Genomic DNA, 19885 nt, shown 5'->3' on the forward strand with positions numbered 1-19885 from the left:
TCGGTATATAATATGTCTATGTTGGTTCTCAAAAATTTTTCAGTAAGGCTATGGGCACGCATGACGTCAACTGGTCCTAAAATATTACCGGACACGTCCGATAAGTAAGTTCAACAACTCCGGTTGATGGTTTCTAGATATTTAGGTTGTATATTTTCAATTAAAAGTGGTTTGGAATTGTTCGCACCCCGTCCAATTTTTTTGTGACCTCAGCTGCCTGTCTAGTAGGGTGGCAAAGACACCAAAATAAAAAAATCTTTCCCTCGTAGCGTACGTTTTTGGGAGAATTTGGCAAAAAAGTGGAAGATTTTAATCCCTTTTTGGAATTTCAATCCCCATTCAGAGTCTTTTTTTTCTCAGATTTTAGCAACATTTTCAAGAAACGATTCCCACGTAGGGTCCATTTTTCGAGCTTCAGTGGCACACTCCCGTCAGTAAGCAAGCGTGGTACCCCCGGGTATGAAAACTAATTAAATTTTCCCTCGCAAATTCAAAGTTTATAGTGTTTTGTCTTGTCTGAAATTAGTTTCCTTAAATAAAAAGATAAAAGGAACTTTTTTTGAATTTTTGGTAGAGGCTATATCATTCTACCATGTGTTTTTGATTGAGTGCCTACGTAAAAGTTCAGAGCATGTGATAAAACTACAAGTGGGAGTTTGATTATTCATTACGTTTCACATCCGAAAGTTACATTTATGGCACTCCCACGATTTTCTGGAAATGATTGTTGGCTTCTCTTTTTGGTAAACACGTTTTTCTCTGAAGCATAGAGTTTATTTGAGCTGAGGCCAGATCTCAGCCTGGGTATGCTTATAAGCGTTATGCTTATAAAAAACCGTGTAGTAGGCCTGTTTATACCACGTTACAGTTTTGTAAAACTTATAGGCTTTATTTCAGTAGAATCGTTTTCTGTGTGTTATCCAACCTGGATCGAGTTACTTAACCTTCTCCCATAACAAAATGCATTATAGCCTTCTTATAGGCTAAGTTTTGCTGTATTACATACCAAATTCTCAAAAATTTGATCTGAGATTTAGAAAACATTAGTACTATATGTCAAAAATGAAACAAGTAAAAGTTTTGACCCTTCAAAGCAGTTTTTTGACAAAAAAACAGGCGCAATTGCATTATGGGCATGAAATCCTGAAAAATACAAATATTGTTTTGGGAATGGATTTCTATATATATAAATTTTACCAAATACTATTCCTAGTAATATAGGGGAGTGCTACACACTCCAATCATCATAATGAATTATCAACCAGAAGTCATTTCCTTGCAAGTGCCCGGTTGCAAAACTCATCCAAAGACAGTCCACTCGAATCAACTACTTGATCAAAGAGTTTTACAAGGCCTTCCTCTTTTTGTGTACTTATCACAATTGAAGGCAAGCAATTTAACGGATCGATATACGGGCATTCGAATAACGTGTTGGACATAATTTTGTTGTTGCTTACGAATAAAAGTCGACAAATCTGAAGTCCCACAAAGGTTATGTAGTTCTTCATTGGTGATACAATATCGATAATCATTTTCACTTTCATTTATGTATCGATAACCTCCTCGAACCATACGTCGTAGAAATCCACGATAGGTAGCGTCAAGTCGATCCATTTGGTTGGTGTTAGTGTTCCAATTTTGACACGCATATGTCAGCGTGCTTCGTACAAAACTGTTCAAAAATTGAAGATCAGATTCAGCGAGAAGGAATAGAATGAGATCCGTCTGCATATCCATTCCAGGGTATTGACTTAGTACCAAACGTGGGTTGATTATTCCGTCTCATTTCCATCCTTCGTCGCGACTGACAGATCTGGGATTAATTCGATAGGAGTGTTCATAAAAATTGATGTTGTCTTTTTGCATTTATTAACAAATGTACGCATTACATGATCCATATATAAATTGAAGAGGAGGGGGCTTTCGGGACCCCCTTGTCGCACACCAGAGGTAGTCGTAAAAGTTTCATCTGCTTCGGGGAATGTCAAAGAAGTTTTATCGTAGAGTTTTTCTAGTATTCTGATAGCGGTGGGGCATTCGTTATTGGGAAATCGAGATGTTATCGATTGAAACAGCCAAGATCGAGGAATGTGGTCATAAGCTGCAGTAAGGTCTACAAACAAGAGAAATAGTGGTTGCTTTTTCCTATCTGTGATTTGTTGAATTCGTTTTAAAATAAAAATGCCGTCAGTAGTTCCTCTATTTTGTCGGAAGCCGTTTTGTTCATCGGTGAGCTGAGCATCATACCAGGGACGGAGGCGTTCAAGGATTATATTAACCAATAACTTGCATATTGTAGAACCGATGCTCAAACCACGATATTTCGATGGGTCATTTTTTGAGCCCTTCTTTTTCCATAAAGTTTTGAGACGTGAATTGCCCCACGATTCTGGAATGTCTAAATTATTCCATACGTTAAGTGTGATTTGATGTAAAATGCGATGTGCAGCTGGTTCATCACATAATTTGATCAGTTTAGTATCAATGTCATTATTGGCTTTCTTATTTTTAAGTAGCTTGATGTGTTTTCGAATTTCGTCAATCGAAGGCGGGTTGTCTTCGATAGGGTTTTTTTTATATCTCGCGTAGCTCGCGTATGAAAGTAGGTAAGTCAGTACTCAATTCACTGGGTTCAACTAACTCTGACGGGTCAACAGGATTAAAGTGGAATTTGAAGTGTTCCAAGAGTTTTTGAGGCTGACAACTGCTTGGAATGGCTTTCAGAGTTGTTCCCTGCTCTTTAGCTCGATGGAACAGTCGTTCTAGGTTTCTGTTGACGGCCAATTGATTGATTTTTTTCCGCCTCCTGCTCCAGGTATTTATTTTTAAGGTGTCTGCATCGAAGTCGTATTTTTTTTTTAGGGTTAATAAATCCCAAAACCAATGAAAACCTATTGAGTATATGTTTTATTATATACCTCAAGGCAAAAAAACATCAATTATGTAAACAGTCGAAAGATTGACATAAAACACTTCCAACGTTCGAATATTTTTCATTTTTAATGATTTTCTTAATTACTTTGAGTCATAAAATTTGTTCATGAAATCGACAATAGATTTATTTTAATAAAATTTCTTTAATAAACAACAAGAGCGACCAAAAAGTCTAATTTTAAAAGCAAAATTTGAAAAAAATCTACCGCTAATTTTAAATTGAAAGTTTCGTTAAAATGGCATCAGATGAAACAAAAGTTAGTGCAAATTGATCGTTTAATAATTAGGTTGTTCAAGCTGGAAAATGACTATTAATACTTTCTGAGATCATTTTATTAATCATTTTTCATTTCTGTAATGATTTGTGGTGTAAGTAACGATAATGACTTTCTTGACTGACTTTTTTGCGGTGGCACGCAACATTGTTTCAACTACTTTCCAATTTAATAGAAAAGGGGAATTTTTTGGTTTGATAATGATTATATAAAGACCAAAGTACCTATTTTCACTTCCTTGTAATGCGAAACGCAAACTTGATCTGCAATTAGCAAAATGTTAAGGCGTTATTATACAATTCTGATGAATGCAACTTAAAATATTAATTCGTGATATGCAATGTCTTCCACGGACCCAACAGCTGATTGGTTGAAAGTGACGTATTGACTGATTTTACATCACTTACAACCAATCAGCTATTGGGTCTGTAAAATATTGTCAGATGAAATTGCAGTGGTGCATATCGCGAATATAAATAGACCTGGATCTGGAAAAATGATAATCACTTCAAAATCATTCGGAAGCTGCAAACAAATTGAAGAATGATGAAAGAAAATTTTTTGCTAATTTGTGTTTTTGTACAACTGGCTGCTTCATTCGATGCAGGTATTGTAAATGAAATATCCGAATTATGGAATTTTATCTCTGTATATACCTCTATAGAATCTTTAGTAGAAAAACTGAATAACGAAATACACCCCTGTCTCACGACTTTTTTTTGCCAAATTATCTAGTGGGAGGGGGGTCCAACCAGCTCTGTGACAGGGAGTGTGAAAATTTTTTCAACTTTTTCAGTTTTTCAATTTTATGTAAATCACTCAAGGCGGAAGAAGTTTAGAAGGTTGACAAAAATTAGAACAAAAATGTACGTATAAGAATTATGGTTTCATAATTGGAACTTTAAAGCGCAAAAAATTTATTAATATTGAACAATTCTAAGTTACCATTAGTTTTGCATCAAATCTCAATTACAGTTTTTTATTTATCATTTCAGGAAACACTTACATTGATTGTGTCAAGACAACCAAAAGACCTCGTTCATGTGCAAGATATCGGAACGTTCAAAAGAGTTATCGCAGATTTGATGGACTTTGCAACAATCTCAGATTCCCAACTGTTGGTGCTATCGACACGCCTTTCAGGAGACTCTTGCGTGAGTTATAACCTCATATTTACTCCTCATTGGAAAAACACTAAATTCCGATTATCATCACTCTTTTTAAGATCTGTATTTTCTGCAGCGTGTCATAGTTTAATTGAGGCTTTCGATCAGGTTTACCGAAAGAAATAATACTGAAAAACGTGAAAGTTTCCTGGGCAGTATGAAAATAAGTTCTTAGACAGGGTTCTTTATAAATGAGGATTACTTGATAACATTCTAATAACTACCAAATTCGCAACAAGACTACTTGCACTCCTTTTTGATTTTACTGATTAACACGTTCGTACCATAAGTGTTATAAGAACACTAAAAAAATCAAATTAACGAGCGGGGTTTGAGTTTCCGTATTTATTACACCCAGGATTTTAGCGTTAAACGTTTTAAACAAAAAAGCTTAGCTAAGTAAAAGTCACTTCTCAATGTTTTTCTAATTATCCTTGTTTTAATTTCAGGGGCAGATTATGTTGACCGTCGAAAAGTAGACACGCCACGAGGATTCCCTGGAACAAAACCTTCAAATATCCCAGCTGCAAACAAAGTTTCAATAGCTGCCTTCACACCTCAATTCGTGAATGCAGGAAATGCTGGAAAATTGTCAACATTGTTTACAACTGCTGGACAATTCTTGGATCATGACATGACGGTATCAAACCATGGCAAATGTAATATCAAAGAGTAAGCTAATTTGACAAATATTTTCAAATGTCTTAAAATTAAGAAGTGAAGAAAAGGATATCTCAACAAGAACAACTGCGCTTAATAACGTTATCAAGAATTTGTTTATCAGCAGACAACATATGAAAGTCAATAAATCACAAGGCTTATTTTATATGGTAGAATTTAATACTTTTCCATACGCTCTTCGAAAAAACTTTTGCCGACAGTGTGTCTTTCATTAGCGATTTTATGTAGAGGGGATTTATCTAAAGAATCCTGCATTACTAAAAACAGGTAAAACGAGTGACAAATTTCATAAAAAACGACATATTTCGCCGTCTACAACCCCGATCGAAAGTGACTGTACCACGCCTAGCGATTCATTCCCCTTCGTTTATCAGGGGAAATAACTACATGTGGTTTAAAAAGAACGACAAATTACACTTGCGTGTTACAATGCAGGATTCTTTAGAGGAACAGATTGGTATTTGCACTTTTGAGGACGTTTTAACCCACAAAATCGAGAACGGTAAAAGTGCTGATTCACCATTGTCCTTAGCTGGTCAGGATCTAATCAAATAGAACCTTACCGTCTTTGTCGCAGAAAAAGTTTTCTAATTGTTTGGCAGTAACATTTTTCCCTTTCAAATCTTAGCTGTAGTTGTTTATGTGTAGTATATCATTTTTATTTTTCAAATTTTAGCTGCAGCTCAAATTCCGCCTTCAAGTATCCATGCTTCCCAATCAAGTTCGACGATGGAACATCACAATGTACGCCTTTCGTTCGTGCATTTGCTGCATGCCAATCAGCATCTCCAAGAAGAAGAAGACAAAGACAACAAGTGAACACTTTAACAGCATTTGTTGATGGATCGCAAATCTATGGACATAATGCACGTTTGGCACGATCATTGCGTAAGCTTGATGGTAAGTGGATGTACCTACCTTATTCATAACTTCGATCCTTTTTTTTTTTACAACCACGTCTCACAGCACTGGGCAGGCTAATGACATCCACAAGTGGACTAAAGTCTATTCACGAAACAACAACTTGGGTTAGAATAAAGGTGGTCTTTGCTCTTTTGAGTTCAGTTCTCTTGTGCCTCCGGGGCAGTCGAACTCCATGAAGCAAAGATAACCTTCCTTCACTCACCAAAAGTTCAAGCGACTGTGAACATTTATGTTCTATTTGGATTTATTGAATATAAGATATAACGAATTTTGTTAGGTGAAAACAATCAAATATCTTTAAAATTTGTCCAAAACCATTGTGAAATTTAACAGTAAATTTAACAGTATATATTAAAGAATAAATTATATTATTATATACCTGTAGGCAAAAACAGCCATTGAATAATTCCTGATATACCATGGCTATTATACCACGGTAGAATTTTTTTTACAAACTTTTCGTTCAAAGTTTGATTTTTTTGTCGCTCTTGTTGTTATCAAAGAGATTCATTAAAATAAATCGATTGTCAATTTCATGAACAAATTTTATGACTCGAAATAATTAAGAAAATCATTAAAAAAGAAAAACATTCGAACGTTCGATTATGGGAGTGTTTTATAAAGTGAAACGTTTGATGACTATTGACACAAATAATGTTTTGTTTTTGCCTCTAGGTATATAATAAAACATATATTCAATAGGTTTTCGTTGGTTATTGGATTTATTAACCCTCGGTGATGTATATTCAACTCGGCTTCGCCTCGTTTCTCAGCTATTTTCTCTTCTCAAATCTCAAACAATAATAGACACATAAGGCATAGTTTATTGGATAGATCTTGCAGTGAACACGCCTTTTGTATTGAAATACATATATGTTACATTATAAAAATAAATTTGGTTACGGTAAGTATTACAGTGGTCATTTGTGTAAATTTTGACATCACGATATAGCTAATAATGATAAAAAATACTTTTTTAGAATGTATGGTTATTGTTAATATCCTCTAAAGTAATATACTTGTATTGTTGAATAATTTTACATGTTCAAATTCATCAAATGAAAATATGTTTGTAATTCGTAGAACTTGGGAATAGTTAAATTGTACTGTGACGAAGCATGTAGCGTAAAACCCCCAGTGGCTGTTTATTCTGGAGGAAACATTATCTCCGACCAAGGCATCCGTCACGCCGACCTTCGGAGGTTAAAGGTCCTCCCACTATTTATAATGTGAAATTTAACGTAAAAAATTCAAAACATTTTATAGTTTGGTTTCTGGTATAAAGTTCTTTCATCGTTTCAAATGTCCACGTTAGAGTGTCGAATTTTTGTAATGTAACGTATTTTGCAACTGTAATTCGAATGTATGTCTCAATTATAGTTGTGTCCCGGTATCGCTCCAGTAGAACATCTTGATCGTTGGGTCATGGTTGCCCAGCATTGATAAACGGGTTTTCCAGGTTCGGGAGCGTGTAAGAAAAAGAAATAGCATTAATGTTATAACAGTAAACTTAAATGTGAAACTTAACTTAGTTCAAGGCGTATGCAAGAGCGAGGATTGACAAGCTGACAAGCAGCTTCTTTAAAGCATATTGCGCATGCGCAGTTTGTTCCAATCTGCGCAAGATGGTAGATTTTCGTACGAAAAACGCGGAGAAGCTCGATTTCCACCTTTCTTCGATCGTTGGAAATCACACTGATTATTACATCACCTCGGGTTAATAAATCTCAATAACCAACTTTTACCCATTGAATATCTGCTTAATATTTAAAATAAAAAAAATTCACGATAAGTGTGCACTCTTTTTTCTTTTACCTATAACTTTTGGAGGAATTCTTCAATCTTTATAAATTTGGTATCATCGGAAAGATATTAGTGAGTGAAACAATTTAAAATAATCAAATCTTCAAAATAATTCTAAAAATGAAGATGAAAATGAAGAAGAAAAAAATGAAGATCTTGTAGAAAAGTGCTATAACTTTCATTTTCACAGGAGAGATTTTTTGATCTTAGGAGATCATCACTGTGAAGAAATTTCATTAAAATATTTATTCAATATAAAGTTATGATACAAAGTTAATAAGTGATTGACCCCAAAAAACAGCAAAAAACTGCAGAAAACAGCGTTTGTAGACGTCAATCAGGTTATAACTTTGTTTGATATCTTTTGACTGTATGATTATTTTTGAGAATTTTTTTCACAGTGATGACGTTCGATGGTTAAGGATTCACTTCAGTGAAAATGATAGTAATAGCACTTTTCTACAAGATCTTCATTTTTTTCTTCTTCATTCTCATCTTCATTTTTAGAATTTTTTTAAATATTTTTTTATTTCAAATTGTTCCACTCACTAATATCTTTCCATTGATACCAAATTTATAAAAATTGCGGAATTCCTTCAAAAGTTATAGGTAAAAGAAAAAAGAGTGCACACTTATCGTGAATAGACTTTAGTTCTCTTTATCAATATATTATTGGCATTTTTGTAGAGGTTTTCGATTCAGGCTAAGGACTGGATGGATCTAATAGACCTTATCAGAGTTTTTTTTTTCCTAAAAAAGCGATGCATTGTGGGATTGTTTTACTCACTGAAAAAAATCAGCAAAGAGATCTTTCCCCTATGAGAAGAGCACCCTGAAAATTTATCCGCACGAAGAACTACGCTGAACTCTCATCCTTACTGGGAAAGATGCTTATAAGTTTGTATCCACATCTCCATTGGCATTTAAATTCCTACTAGCTAGGAAAATCTAAGTAGATTGCTTCAATGAATTTGGGTGTTTCTTCAAATGAATTGAAGGATATTAATTTAAGATCTTAAAACTTATTATCTTGCAGGTAGTGGTCAATTAAGAACCAGAAGAGGTGATCTTATACCTCTGAAGAGGTTAACAACTCCATGTGATCTTCTAGTGGGCTGTTCCCTGGCTGGTGATATCAGAGCTGATGAAAATATTGCTCTTCACTCAATGCATACCGTTTGGGTACGCGAGCACAACAGAGTAGCTTCCCAACTAAGACTACTTAACTACCATTGGAGAGAAGAGAAGTTATACCAAGAAGCTAGAAAGATTGTTATCGCTGAATGGCAACATGTTGTTTTCAATGAATGGGTACCTCGAATTGTTGATCTTGGAAGATATAGAAGATATAACTCAAAATTGAACCCAAGCATTATTAATGCATTTGCAACAGCTGCTTTCAGATTCGGTCACAGTTTAGCACCAAACGCATGGAGTCAACTTGACAATAACTTTGATAAGAAGTTTGAAAAGATCAGTCTTCGAGAATCTTTCTTTAACATTCAAAGCATCAATCAGAGAGGAATTGAACCAACGATGTTTGGTCTTGTTGGAAATCAATCAAATACAGTCGATGATGTGTTTGCTTTTGGATTACTCCGGAAATTATTTGTCCCACCTGGTGAAGAAGGCCATATGGATTTGACAGCATTCAACATCCAAAGGGGTCGTGACCATGGATTGCCAACATACGGACACTGGAGAAGATACTGCAGATTACCTGCCATCAGGAATTTCCGACAACTGACCAGAGTGATGCCAAGGGAAGTTGCCCAAAAGTTCTCAACCCTGTATAAGAAGCCAGCAGATATTGATCTCTTTGCGGCTGGCATTTCAGAGCACCATGTGCGAGGCTTCCAGACAGGTCCCACTTTTCAATGTCTGTTTCGTCGGCAATTTAAACGCCTGAGGGATGGCGATCGTTATTATTATCTCAACCATGGAGTTTTTACACCAAAACAACGGAACGAATTGAAGAAGACCTCAATGGCGAAAATCCTGTGTGACAACTTGAAGGGCATAGTCTCAATCAACAAAGATGCTTTCATCCAGACTTCAAAGAAACGCACGCCTTGTAACAATATCCGTGGACCAGATCTTAGTGTTTTCTGAACTGATATCTCCATCATTTAGAAGCTGTACTATTTTAATAAATTGCAATGTCAACCTTTTTTTTCAGTTCATCTTTGAGGGAAATATATTCTAGGAATTCTTTATCAATTGTACATTTCTTGTTCATTTACTATAGGATTTTAAGCATCCGCCGTGCGTTTAGTTGAGGCCTCTACCCCTTGAAAGAAATAACTTTTTGCAATCCGTTATTGTTTCTTCAATAATCTATATATGGTTTACATTGAAACCTGCTAAAAAAATAAATTCCTTATTTTAATATATTACCCCCCTACCTTTTATTCACTTTAATACTTTGAGCTCCGATTTTGCATTTAAGTCCCTTTCAACATAATTTAAAAGAGTTAGAGGCCTTATATTCTTACATAGAAATCGTGTATTAGCATTTATGAGTTTCTCGCTCGAAATTTACAATTCCTTATCTTTGGACTGGAATGTGTCACTTTGACCAATCAATTTCATCATTTTAACAATAAGCGAACGTTTTGGTAAGCTGCCAAAAATTTCAATTCGAATGACCTAATTTACATAATAGAAACCAGTATTGAAAAACAAAGCGAAGTGAAGCGAGAAGATTGGTCTCGATCAACCCGCTATGTCTTGTACTTTTACATTATATAATCTACAACCACTATTCTTTTATCGAGCTTAATTGGACCAGCGATATCTAACATTTCGTAAAAAAGGATCGATTGTAAAGATATTTCCTTGTCACAGGCCCAGTTGTTCCCGTTTCCCACCGGCTAGAAAAATTATATGAATTCTCATCCTTATTGGAAACTACATCGTTTAATCCCCACTTTCTAAGGGAGTGGTCAGATCTACTAGGGGGAGTGAAGTATATTTAAAAAATTCCAAAAGAGTTTAATTGGACTAGTGTAGTAACAGTTGTAACAGTTATCTGACATTTCGTAAAAAAGAATCAAAATTGTAAAGATACTTCCATGTCACAGGCCCAGTCGTTCCCGTTTCCCACCAGCTTGAAGAATATTCCGAATTGTCATCCTTATATCGGATGACAACTTAGAGGATGAGTACCTGAGATTGGGTGATCTAATCTAGGCGGTAAGTTACTGGGAGCTGAGGGTAAGTGCAGCGCTCCACCCCAGTATTCGAACTACACTAGACCTGCAAATAGAAAAAGGGATAGATTCCCTCACTCCCGGCTTCGCCGACAGCCACCAGATGAATGAATATACTTACTACTTACTTACTTGGAGATGAACATAATAAAATATAACTCCCACATTCGCTACAACAGCTTTGCAATGTATCATAGACTGAAAATGACAAACATTTCTAAGTGGCAAACTTTTTTGACAGCCTGAGATACTCTTTTCTGAGCTGTTTCACCAGTTTTACCGGCTAAACCATATATAACCATAGGCTAGGAGATCCCTGTAAGCTGTTTCGCCAGTTTCACGGATTCTCAAGTACATAAAAATCAATAGCCAAAAGAGCTCTTCGTCTCTTATAGTAGCCATAACTTTCATTAAGGTGCCACCGCAGCAAAACGAACACATAGAATTGAATTTGCGTTCAAAAGGAATGATCTTAGCCCTAAAGTAATTTTTGTTAAGAGTGACCTCTCATCTGAGACAAAATTATTTCAAATGCTAACAAATGTGTCAATGGAGTGGTTTACATTCTACTTAGAGTGACATCCGTGCCTTGTCTTACACGTTTCAATTTCATAAGGATACGAGGCTGAAATTTGGCCAAAACCGAAGAACAAATTAAGAAGAATCTGAACATCAGATTTCAGAGATTACTGAGAAGTACATGTTTCCATTTTAATTAATATTGACACTTAAGGATGAAAAACTCATATAAATTTAAGAGCAGCCCAGCCAGAACCATATGACTTACTGGTTTTTCCAATGAAAAGCGTATATATCTGAAGATACTGCTCTTCATTATGTTTTTTACTAATGTACACGTTTAGCAACACAACTGTTCGAATACTTAGAGTGAAGTAATATTTTTAACCTATGAAGAGCGCTTAATAACTACTTGTGGTATAAAAAGGGAATTTCCCAGAAAAAAAGAATTTCCTTAGATTCATTTAACTCTCCAGGGATAAGAAAAAGACAAACTGACATTTCAAAATGAGTAATCAGATCAAAATAACTCCGGAAAAGTCTTTTTGACGATGATAAAACAATAGAGAGACCGAAAGATAAGAATGCTACCGTTAAGCAGAACTAAAATACTGAAAAACGCGCAAAATTATGAGGTGTTTGCCCAACTTTCTTATGCGTGAAGCTATGAATGCCATCCTCAGAAGCTTTAGGCTTCCTCCGGTGGAAAAAAACCCGTCATTTTCTGTCCATGATATATTGCAACTTGCCTTCGGGGCAAAAATTCTTGATCATCGGTTGGTTTAGCCTGGACTTGTTAATTTTTTGCGCGCACAGGCCCCGACAAAGACAAAATCTTTTCCATCAGTTGCTTTTCAAAGGTCCATTCTGCTACGCGCTGGACCAATTACAGAAATCTGAAATCCAGACATGTTAAAGTGTTTTCTGTCTTCTTACTAAATTTGACGCAGATAGTACGTGCATAAGATAAAATTCCAATGCTCTGAATAGCAGCCAAATTTTCCATAAAGTGTCCAAAACTGATAAGACTTGATTAACAATATTGAAAAATAAAATTGAAATGATCATTATGCTTTATTGTTGTCTTCAGGAAAGCATTAAAGTCCAATTTTATTATTTTGAGTTAAACTTGAATTTTGATTAAACCAGTGATAGATAGATGTGAGCCCCCCGAATACATTCGGAATAAGTCACCCACAAAGGAGTAGCAGTCACCGCGCTAACACTGCAACTTGGCAGACGTGAGCTGCCAAGCCATGGCGTATACCTCGACAATCGATGCTCACGCGAGGCCGAACCTTCCACGGCACGTCACAATGTCTGTCTCATCTACCCACACTCTTGTATCAGAGTAATGGTACCCTATTCCCCTTCCATTTCATCGGTTGGCCCAGATGAAGGTATATTCACTTGCCAAGAGAATCGTAGAGACACAGTGGGTATCGAACTCGAACCTCCCAGATTAAACCAGTGTGAAATAATTACTGCAAATATTTCAATCCAGAAATGTAAGGTCCTTAAATTCACATATTTCTTACCAGTTGAGTAAAAAGAAACACTTTAATGAACTAGAACTTATGAGAAGCACCTTCACAGCAATGAGTCCATAGCACCAATTCTGATTGAGAAAACTTCTTTAATAAGGTGGCTCCTATAGAAACACCCATTTCTCATAGACCCACTGGGAACCCTTCTCAATGGAAAAATTGGCAAATTTATTATACTCTAATCTTTTCCCACTGATAATAACCAGACAAGCAAATCTTAACTGAAAAATGTGCTATTTTTTCCATCCCCACTAAATTTTCTAGCTAGAAAACAATGGCATTCAAGTCCCCAGTCATAAAAAAAACATGGGAATATTCCTTTCAGAGTGTGGGAAAGAAGGAAGTGTTTCTAAAAAGTGACAATTCTGGCCATTAAACTGAAGCCTGATCTATTCAGGTCCCTGGAAAATACTCGTTTCAAGGGCCTGTTCTTACACAATTCTTCTCAGCAACCGTTTGTTGAACAGAGTCAAAATTTTGAAAAAGTGTTAATTGATAACCAATGATAACCAATGTGTTTTGAATTTTTTTACACCAATCGAAGCATTTCTTGTTGATCAATACAGCTTTAAAGGTAAAATTTCCGATAAAAACTGATAAATTTGATAAAATCGAATGAATAAATCCAAGTACCAAAAGGAATAATTCTGATTATTTGATGAAAACGAACGGCTTTATTACTTTCAGTGATAACTAAAAATTTCGTGTCAAAAAGCCTTTCCGTTCTTCAAAAATTTAGTGTAAAAGTTTGAAAAGTGCTGTTTGAAGGAATTCTTAAATGTTATGAAGTCAGACATTCACAGCTTTTTTCGATGAGATTTCTAAAAGCTCAACACTTCAGTGTCTCAAAATGTCTTCAAAGTCACTATGGTCACTAACGATGAGCCAAGGACTTTCCTTACTAAGACCATGTTCAAACGTTTCTTTGCGATAGAGCAAGGAGATTCCCTTTGGACACTCCAGATAAGCCTGTAGAAAGTGAGACAGGGGTATGTGGAATATGTACAAAAAATGTGTTTGAATTTTCATTTATTTCGAAAAAAATTGCTCGCATAGACTCTTGAAAATCTAATTAGAGTATATAAAAAAAGCCTGGGAGGTACTAGGACAAAATGGGTTACGGGGATGCGCCGCTGGTCCTTTTTAACCTCCACAAGTCCCAGGTAGGGTCGCAAAAACACCAAAATAGAAAAAGCAGTCCCTCGTAGGGTGTCTTTTTTGGAAAATTTGGGAAAAAAGTAGAAAATTTGAGAAAATTTTAGAATTTCAGTCCACTTTTTTCGCAAATTTCGGCAAACATTTTGAAAAAACCAGTCCCACGTAGGGTCCATTTTTCAACCCTCAACGGAGCACCCCTGTCGGTCGACAAGGGTAGCTCCCCCACTCCCGGGAAAAAAAGGGTTGAACAGATTGATTTCCATTGGCCAAGAACCCTATGTGCATTTCTATTTTCAGAATGATCCTTTTTCTTGAGTTTAACCAGTTTACTTATTAAAATTTAAGTCCTCGGTAGTACATGCAAACAAACATTCGAATCAATTAACAAATAAATGCTTAGTTAACATTGAAATTAAGCTTGATTGCTAAAGATAAAGACTAAAAAAATCGACAGTCATTTGAGCGTGACAAAGCAAGTCTAACTAATTGAGCAAAAACTTGTCAGGGCATTTTTGATTTTAATCGATTATAAGATCTGCAGCTTCATTGCTTCTTTACTTATCGATTGATTAAGATGAAGATTTAACAAAAATTACTTTCAGTTTCCTTTGCATCTACGTTAAGATAAAAGTCTACGTTAAGACCTAGGTCCCTCCCTTTAATCAGTATAAATATAGCTGAATCTGTAATAACAAAATCAATTCAAAGTTTCCAAGTGAAGCAGTAAGATTCTGAAGTTGACAAATGGTTGCCATGATGGAGAAGATATTATTGGTTTTATTTGTCGTTTTCCGGCTCGCAAAGTCTTTCGACGCAGGTAAGGGAATGGTTAGACAGAATGGTGGGGTGGAAGATATTTTCTAAAAACCCAAACAAATTCCCACCCCTTTGATATCCTGAAAAAAATACAAACCCCTCCCCACTTAACCAGTCAATATGTATTTTGTACCCCTTTTCTATTATATAGGTCACAAATATGTTCTTTAATTAGATTGACGGATTAAAGGATTATTTGAAGCTAAGATAACAGCAGCTGCCAAAGGCGTAGCCACAAGTTTTCGTTCGGGGAGCGAGATTGAAAAAAAAAAGAACTTTTGTTAGGGAAAATTTTGTCGAAAACTTTTCTTTTAACTTAAGCCCCGCAGGCGAAAAGTTTTGCTCTAAGAAAGCTCAAATAGCTTAAAAAAGGCTTGAAAAGGTTTAAGTTAGCGAGAGAAAAGCTAAAGAAAACTAAAAAAGCATGGAGACGCCCCTAAGGGTGGGAAAAGATTTTTGCGAGAATTCAATAAACATGCAAGAGCCTTAAATTCCACAGGGTGTGTCACTAAAAGCCGAACCTCCTCATCAATGTAAAAAAATTGAAAGTCTATGAGATCTAAATTTCCAATAGTCCAGAAAATCATACAAGCTTCTTAAGAAACATTTAAAAATCAAATCATTTCGTTCCAGGAGATACATACATCGATTGCGTCAAAACAACACAAAATCCCGCCTCGTGCTCTGCATATGAAGACGTTGGAAAGAATTATCGAAGGTTTGATGGACTTTGTAACAATCTCAAGTTCCCAACTATTGGTGCTATTAACACACCTTTCAGAAGAGTACTTTGTAAGTAATGCATAATGCAATTTTTGACCAGCAATAAAATATGGAGCTACTTATCGAAAGTTAGACCCAAAAATAAAACCCAAAGCTGACATCAAAATTTTTTCAAATGTTTTTCAATCTTGAAACTCTGCAATTATATCCAATTATATCCATATTTGCAATTTTGGCTATTTTACCACTTTTCAAAAATTGAAGTTTGAGCGAGTCAATTTCGGGCCGCTTCAACTTGATTCCATTGATTATTTCGATCTGGGAAAGATTTATTGGTTCTACTGGACCATCATTGAACTTTTGGATCCTGAGATCCTAAGGTCCTAACTCTGAAGTCTAGCATTAAAACTCAGAGTTAAAACTCTACCCTTCCAACCTAATTTAGAGCGCTTCAAAATTGTTTGTGGTTATAAAATTTCGGGGGGATTTCCCTTTTGTGCGAAGTATTTTGTCACTGATGGTAGATAGTTTACCGCTCTTTATATCTAAAACCCATTAAAGCCGTTCAAAATTGTCTTCATTGAATTATCATAAACAAAATTTTAACTTTTAGCTGCAAACTATGTTGATCGCCGTCAAGTGGATACACCAAGAGGATTCCCTGGAACAAATCCTTCAAACATCCCAGCTGCAAATAAAGTTTCAATAGCTGCCTTCACACCTCAATTCGTGAATGCAGGAAATGCTGGAAAATTGTCAACATTGTTTACTACTGCTGGACAATTCTTGGATCATGATATGGCAATTTCTCTGCATGGCAAATGCGACATCAAAAAGTAAGAACTATTAGTTTCGACTTAGACTAGTAAACCACGTCGTTGTATTACGCTGCACAGAATAGACTTTCAATGGGATCTATTTTTTATATGTTCACTGAATCCAATCCACTCTCCCGCGGCAATTTCTATTTTTTATAAGAACTCTTTATTATAAGCACTATTCTCGCGTTCCTGTGTCCAAGGAAAGACAGACGCTTGCTAGTCTAGTTCCGACTGGATTCTTTCTGCGTTGCCTCTGTTTCATAAATATGAATGTATTTTGCTGACTTTAGCCACAATATTGGTCAAAATATATTGAGAATTTTGGTTAATTCCTCGTTTTTAGCATTTTAAAGTTCGGGCTGTTTGTTGGATTTAATCGAAAAATTCAATTTAGGTGGGGTTTATAGACTTCCATGCCATAATATGAGCCATAATGGACCGTTCTTAAACGTTTGGATCCCAAGCTCCTAAGTCTTAAGTCTCATGTTAAAACTCAGAGTTAAAACTTTACGGTTCCAACCTAACTTAGAGCGCATCTCTTGTTGCAGCAAAAATGTGTAACTCCTCAATGTTTTATTTGAAAGATTCGTGTATTCACTTTCTATCTTGATTACAGCTGCAGTTCAGACTCTGCCTTCAAGTATCCATGCTTCCCAATCAAGTTTGATGATGACACATCTGAATGTACACCTTTCACTCGTGCTTTTGCTGAATGCCAATTATATCCTGAACACAGAAGAACTGACAGACAACAAGTCAACACTTTAACAGCATTTGTTGATGGATCACAAATCTATGGACATAATGAGGCTCGGGCAAGATCATTACGACGTCTTGATGGTAAGTGACTGTAAAAATTAAGGCGAAACATTATGTTAAAAAATGCATTTTCATAAATCAAAATATACAAAGAGAAAGGCACTATAAGAATCTGTAAATTATATACGACATGTGGAAAATCAGTAGGAACTATTGATAATAAGACTGACAACTGCCAAATATCTCAAAAGTTTCAAATGCCTTGAAAGTAACATCTCCTTCTCACAGACCAGGTGGGATTTCAACAGCTAGTGGGGGTAAAAAGTGGGCCTAAACTCGATAGGGATTGATATTCCCCGTGTTTTTTTTATGACTGAGGATTTCAATTATATTGTTTTCTAGCCAGAAAATTCGAAGGGGCTGGAAAAATAGCATGATACTTTGCAATGAGGATTTGCTTATCTGATTATTTTCAGCGACGAAAAATAGGGGGGAGTGGGTTTACCAACTACGGTATGTGCGGCGAAAAGATTGGCTTTTAGAATTGCACCCTTACAGTGCAGAAAAAATCGGTGAAATTCATACCCTTACATTGCATTTTTTCAAACTCTTTTAGAGCAAAAAGATCAAGATTTTTGAGCAAAAATTTAGAATTTTTCCTAGATTTGATGAAATTGTCACCCATACAGTGCATTTATCAAAAGTCCACCCTTACAGTGCATTTCTGATATTTTGAAAAACATACCCTTAACCACCACACATACCCGTCGGTCAATTTGCCTGACTGCGCCCCCGGGCAGTAGGTCTGTGGAACGGGGTGCAACGTCTATTTCTTTATCAATTACCATTTCTTCACAGGTACTGGAAAATTGAAAACGCGAAGCGGAAATCTTCTACCTCTAAAGAGGTTGACAACTCCATGCGATCTTCTAGAAGGCTGTTCTATGGCTGGTGATATTAGAGCTGATGAGAACATTGCTCTACACTCAATGCATACCGTTTGGGTACGCGAACACAATAGAGTTGTTACAGAGCTCAAACAAAATCATCATAATTGGGGTGAAGAGAAACTCTACCAAGAAGCTAGAAAGATTGTTAGTGCTGAATGGCAACATGTCGTTTTCAACGAATGGGTACCAAGAATTGTTGATCTTGGATCTTATGGTGGCTACAACTCAGGATTGGATCCAAGAATCATCAATGCTTTCTCGACAGCTGCTTTCAGGTTTGGTCATAGCTTAGCACCAAACGCATGGAGTCAACTTGACAATAATTTTGATGTGAAATTTCAAAAGATCAGTCTTCGAGAATCGTTCTTCAATATTGAAAGCATCAACGAGAGAGGAATTGAACCAACCATGTTTGGTCTCGTTGGAAACCAATCAAATACAGTCGACGATATTTTTGCTTTTGGATTGCTCCGAAAATTATTCGTCCCGCCTGGTGAAGAAGGCCATATGGACTTGACAGCTCTCAACATCCAAAGAGGTCGTGACCATGGATTGCCAACGTACGGAAAATGGAGACAATTTTGCAAGCTGCCAGCCATCTCGTCATTCAGGGAGCTTGAATATCACATGCCTGCAAGAGTTGCTAAGAAGTTCTCAATATTGTTCAATAGTCCAGCAGATATTGATCTCTTTGCAGCTGGAATTTCAGAGAATCACGTACCAGGATTCCAAACAGGTCCAACATTCAAATGTTTGTTTTGGCATCAATTCAGTCGATTAAGAGATGGTGATCGATATTATTACCTCAATCCTGGCGTTTTCACTCCAGAGCAGCAATCAGAATTGAAGAAAACATCAATGTCAAAGGTTTTGTGTAACAACTTGAAAGGAATCGTGTCAATCAACAAAGATGCTTTTGTTCAGACAAAAGAAAAACGCACTCCATGTAATGATATCCTTGAGCCAAATCTTAGTGTGTTTTAAGAACATATAATGGAACATCAATTCAATTTTTTTTCTATTTAATTCTTAATTTGTATTTTAAACTACTAAGTAAGTGACACCAAGACGATCCCAAGTCTATCCCTATAGGCAAAAGGCGTGTTCTTAACAAAGGAGGGTCTGCTACACAGATTTATAAAGCTCGAAGGGCTAGATGTCGTGCTTTAAACCATCACAGGCCAAAAAAATGTGAATAGCGCAAGAAATATAGTTGCTATTGTTTTCAAAAATCCGAGAAGCTTCTAATTGGTCAAGCGCTGAAATTGTATAGTATTCTCACGTGACTTAGGTAGGATTTCCTACCTAGATACGGCACACTTTTTAGCACGGCATCTAGCCCTTCGGACTTTATAAATCTATGGTCTGCTAGTTTCTAGATCATGGTTTTTCAGAAAAATTAGTTGAAACTAATATATATTTTCAAGAGTTTTGTACTGAAAATTGACGTCATCTTAAGACGACCCAAAAAGGGATTAAATCTTTTCTATTCAACTTCGGGTTTATTAGCTGTTCTTGAACCCATAAGCCTCTCTGTTATATTTCAGTTACGTATGATTTATGTTAGGATTAGTGTCTTTTTTGAGCTAATTGTCTA

At 36.0% G+C, this 19885-nt stretch overlaps 2 protein-coding genes and 1 long non-coding RNA gene across 3 annotated transcripts in view; 2 read left to right on the forward strand and 1 right to left on the reverse strand.

Annotated features, from left to right (window-relative positions):
* The window catches only part of LOC136824902 (uncharacterized), a 366918-nt gene that overhangs the window by 21568 nt on the left and 325465 nt on the right, over window positions 1-19885 (reverse strand). The gene's annotated exons all lie outside the window — the stretch shown is intronic.
* LOC136824896 (eosinophil peroxidase-like) lies at window positions 3522-9997 on the forward strand. The gene is made up of 5 exons (XM_067080873.1): window positions 3522-3816; window positions 4205-4363; window positions 4825-5047; window positions 5733-5956; window positions 8820-9997. The coding sequence occupies exons 1-5, from the start codon at window positions 3753-3755 to the stop codon at window positions 9893-9895; spliced, it is 1746 nt and encodes a 581-aa protein (XP_066936974.1). The 5' UTR covers window positions 3522-3752; the 3' UTR covers window positions 9896-9997.
* LOC136824895 (peroxidasin homolog) lies at window positions 14937-19357 on the forward strand. Its single transcript, XM_067080872.1, has 5 exons — window positions 14937-15036; window positions 15669-15827; window positions 16372-16594; window positions 17196-17419; window positions 18197-19357. Exons 1-5 carry the CDS (start codon window positions 14964-14966, stop codon window positions 19270-19272), a joined length of 1755 nt encoding a protein of 584 aa, XP_066936973.1. The 5' UTR covers window positions 14937-14963; the 3' UTR covers window positions 19273-19357.

Source organism: Clytia hemisphaerica, unplaced genomic scaffold (assembly GCF_902728285.1).
Source record: "Clytia hemisphaerica strain Z4C2 unplaced genomic scaffold, Clytia hemisphaerica genome assembly, whole genome shotgun sequence".
In the NCBI taxonomy this organism is placed as follows: domain Eukaryota; kingdom Metazoa; phylum Cnidaria; class Hydrozoa; order Leptothecata; family Clytiidae; genus Clytia; species Clytia hemisphaerica.